Source organism: Limulus polyphemus, unplaced genomic scaffold (assembly GCF_000517525.1).
Source record: "Limulus polyphemus unplaced genomic scaffold, Limulus_polyphemus-2.1.2 Scaffold5896, whole genome shotgun sequence".
Classification (NCBI taxonomy): Eukaryota; Metazoa; Arthropoda; class Merostomata; order Xiphosura; family Limulidae; genus Limulus; species Limulus polyphemus.
The window spans coordinates 41,396-45,968 of NW_013671506.1; the positions used below are offsets into that span (position 1 = coordinate 41,396).

Sequence of the window (4,573 nt, forward strand, 5' to 3'; positions counted from 1 at the left end):
TAATGTATTATGTTTTTACTTGAGGGGAAAGTAATGGAAAAGTTAGTTTGTGAAATAAAAAGCATGTATACCAACAAAACTAAACTAAGCTTCTTTGAATAAATAACCAAGTTTAAAAATATAATAATAATAAAGTTAGCAAGAGTTGATGGTCAACTTGTCAGTAGAAAATCATTCTTTTTGATGCCACAGCCAAGTTTTAGTTATAAATTATTTCAATGCACTAGTGCCTTGATCTGACCAAATTGCTCAACAGCATGAGTAATGAACAGTAAGATACACCGAAGTAGATATAAGATTGAAAAATTCAGTAATTGTCAAGATCTGAGATAGTGAATCTTACTTTTATTTTGTTATTCATTTATTATTCCCTCAATCATTTAGTTCAACTATGAATTTTTAGTTAATTAAAGTGCCATCTCATCTTTTATCTGTAGCACATTGATTTTGAATATGTATGTATCATGAAACTGACACAAGCTTCTCCTAATGGTGATGTACAGATATTAATGTTGTGAAAGGTTACATAGATTTATGGTAATAGCTAGTTGCATTACATGTAACCTCCTGGTTTAATCACTAAATAAAAAGTCTTTCTCATCTTGAAAATGAGTTAGTTCATGAGACCTAGTTATAATTACTGCTAGTTATTGCTCGATATGGTTTTTTATACTTAGAAGTGGTTTAATTTTGAAACATTGCATTATTCTCTGGTGAATTAGTTTTTTATTCTTCTGGTTCTTTTTCCAAATTCCTTTGATATTTTTTTTAAATTAATCAAATTGAGATTTATGTTGTATTGTTTATTAATGTTTGTACCTAGTCCTGGACAGATACAGGTTTACTAATTATTTATTTGCAAGTGATAAAATTTGTATCCTAGTTCTTTGAGAGTTTTTTTCTTTGGATTTATGTTGTTATCTTGATAAACTGATTTTGTTTGATGCTGGTTGTAGCAGCATTTTGTTTAGTCTATTACAAAGAAACGTTTAATTCAAATTGAAAATTAAAAAAAAACTATGCATTTTTAGAAATGTTAATGATATTCTTTCATGGATATAGGTAGGGAAGAAATACAAGATGAAGATGAAGAAAAAGACTGGTGGTCAGATATTCTGCCTCTAGAAGAAAATAAGAAAATTGAACTGAGTGGGAAACTGGTTCTTTTCTTAGAAGTACTTAACCGATCTGAAGAAATAGGAGACAAAGTGTAAATTACCACTATTTCCTATCCAAGATACTTCAATAATATGAAAGTTTAGCAGTTTGAAAACTGTTATATTTTACTGTTTCGTAACTTAGGAAAAAATATATCTTTATTCAGTTATATTAGTTTCAAAAGTAAAGATGAAGTAATTTGATTTACACTCAATTCTGGATGTATTTTATGAATCAACAAACTTTCTTTAGTTCTGAGAATTATTTTTTTTTGATTGCATTTCTTAAGATGCTGAACTTGTTGGCCATAAGCATAAAGTCACAGTCTCATAACAAATGGTAAAGAATGGCTGACTGATTATATGGGGTATTTTGCACATGCTCTTTAATTCTTGAACTCAAACAATAAATTGTAGAGCCCACATAGCCATGGTTACACCTTATATGTATAAATTTATAGATGACATAAGAGCAATGCATTTTAGGAATCCTGTCTTTAAATTTAAAATAAATACTTATATTTAAAAATAATTTTAAGCTGAATTTATGAATAACCTTAATCATTCAGTAATAGAATTAACAAAAAGAAGTTGATAAAAATGCTTTCTACACTCTGACTAAATGGATTTATTTTGAAACATTTCGGCCTCAGGCCCACTTAAGGCAATTGACTAAGGTGGAGAATCAGTTGGAATGACACAAGACATGCAGGTGTGGAACGAGACAAGTCAATAATACATAACAAAATATGAATAAAACATTATTATATATATACACACACAAAATAGAAATATTTATATATGTGTGTATTAGGGTGCGTCGAATTTACCTAGTCGAAAATTTTATTTTGTAATTGCTAGTTGGCAGGGTGTGCAATTGTTGCCTTTTATTATAAGAATTAATCTTATACAGTATGAAACTCCTCCAATTATATCTTCAACTGGCGCAAGCAAACCAAAGTTTTTAAAAAAAAGTGTATCAACTCTCCACTAAATGAAATAGTTAATCATGAGGACTTAATGGTTTCTAGCTCAAAAGATAAATAAACAAATGAGGAAACCGCTTCCAATGGGACTGAGAGAAGCTGACAGGTACTGTATTTCGGATAGAGCTGCTGCAGTCCTTACCTCAGCTGTTTTGGAAGATATGGGCATTATTCAAGAAAATAACAATGCTAACATTGTCGATAAAAACAAGATAAGACGGGAACAAGAAAAATACCGAGAAACATTATTGTCTTTTGATGAAACAAATTGTATTTACTTTAATGACAGAAAAGATGTAACTAAAATTGTCATTAAAAATGGGCAAAAGCACTGGAACAGCCCATAAGGTTGGTCAGTGAACCTGAATCAGTTTTCATTGCTCACATTTCTCCTTCTTCCGGAACATCAGAAGACTTCTATCATTCAGTGGTTTGAAGATAACAAAATTTCATCTGATCATTTAGTTGCTGTAGGCTGTGACGGCACATACATCAACACTGGAAAAAAAGGTGGAGTTATGCAGCTTCTGAAATTGCATTTAGGAAGACTTGTTCATTGGTTAATTTGTTTTTTAAATGCCACTGAGTTACCCCTGCATCATCTAATTACACATTTTGACAGAATAACTCTATGACTGCCCCCTTTTTTTGTCCTCTTGGAAAGAAACTGAAGACTTGTGAATCATTGCCTTTGTTTCAGTCGGAATTACCAAAAATTGATCATTCTGAGGATCCTAGTACAGATCAAAAATATTTGCATGACGTGTGCAGTGTGGTAGTGTCAGGTCATTGTTCAAGAGAACTTGCTTTATGTGACCCTGGTACAATGAACCATTCTCACTGGTTAACAACAGCAAACAGTATTTTGTGTCTTTATGTCACAACTTCTAACCTATCCAAGAAGCTTAGTTTGTTAGTGAGATATGTAATTGAAGTGTACACAACAATTAGGTTTAATATCAAGAAAAATCCCTCATGGCTCACTGAAGCTTTTTCTACTTGTAAGAAAATCACGTTTTCTTCCTGAATCAGAGAAATATGTGGTGGATAGAGTAATCCGGAGAAATGCATATTTTGCATACCTGGAAACTTTGCTGCTTGCACTGCTTGGAGATGATTCTAAGGCTATCAGACAACTTGCTATTCGTAGAATAGCTGCTCGATCTACTTCAAATTTAAGCACAGTGAGATAGTTTGTGGTTCCAAATATTAATACAACATTAAACTGATTTAATAATGTGGGCTGAGAGTAGAGCCACCATTTACAACAGTTGGTGTCTTTCATTAATCAAAATGACATGCCAGTTTTCAAGTTCAGCATGTCCTGTCACACACAAGCAGTTGAAAGGCATGTTAACAGAAGCTTCAGCAGCTGTTTGTGGCTATTACAGAAGAAAGGGATTCATTAAAGTAAAACTTCAATCTCACAAAATCATGAAAAAATTTAATACTAAGAAACAATACATAATCCAGTAATTCTATTGCCCAGTGGAAGGGTGGTTGGGTGGAACTTGACATGCAACTACCTCCTTGTGGGGAGTTCTGGATAATATAGGATATACAACTCCTAAATTAACTAAACATTGCATATCCAAAGTTATGGTACTTTGATTTCTCATATATATTGATTATGGATATAGTAAGGAAAATGACCCCCCTCATAGCAGTATAAGATATAATTTTAGAAGCCAGAAACTTACCCACATAATTACTACTATTAAAAGGCACCAATTGCATATCCTGCCGATAATGATACAAGAAATTTATATTTTAAATACACCCTAATGTGTATATATATTTATATATATAAGTACCTCGATTTCCATACATTATGTAGTATATTATTCATATTAAAATATCATTTACGATACGGTACTTACCTCCTTTCACAAGATTTGCTATTCTCATTCAGGCTTGTGCTCCTCCCCTTGTTGGAATTATCATATTCCAACATGCTCACATGACATGTGACTCCCTCTATACTCCTCTACCAAATCTTCACTTCTTGCTTGAGTTCAAATGTCTTTTATTTTTGTGCTTTGTAATCTCGTGTAACAACAGAAAGAAAAATTTTTTTTGCCCAAAGTGTTTTTGGGGGAGGAGAATTAACTTTTATTTTCTAACAACCAGTTTATGTTGTTGCAATATATATATATATATATATATTTCCAAAACTCGACCATTATGTACATTATTTTGTGTTATGAATTATAAAGCTCACATTACTACTTCGGGAGTCATACCACTGACCAGTATTGTTTCCCAGGTGCGGACAAACTTATGGTAGATCTTTTTGCTTTCTTACATCAGGAGATTGAACGTTACATGGTCAACCTTTGTCCCCTGACATTGCCCAGGCTCCTCTTGCATCGGCAGACATTGTTCAGAATGATGAGGAGTTTGATTATGTTTTCCCACCTCCAGAGTTTG

At 32.4% G+C, this 4,573-nt stretch overlaps 1 protein-coding gene across 1 annotated transcript in view; it reads left to right on the forward strand.

Annotated features, from left to right (window-relative positions):
* The window catches only part of LOC106473114 (transcriptional regulator ATRX-like), a 32,230-nt gene extending 31,016 nt beyond the window's left edge, over window positions 1–1,214 (forward strand). Inside the window, exon 7 of the mRNA XM_013933795.1 lies at window positions 1,063–1,214. Within this exon, the coding sequence (XP_013789249.1) occupies window positions 1,063–1,214 (152 nt within the window). The remainder of the gene's footprint in view (window positions 1–1,062) is intronic.
* The last annotated feature ends 3,359 nt before the right edge of the window (window positions 1,215–4,573 follow it).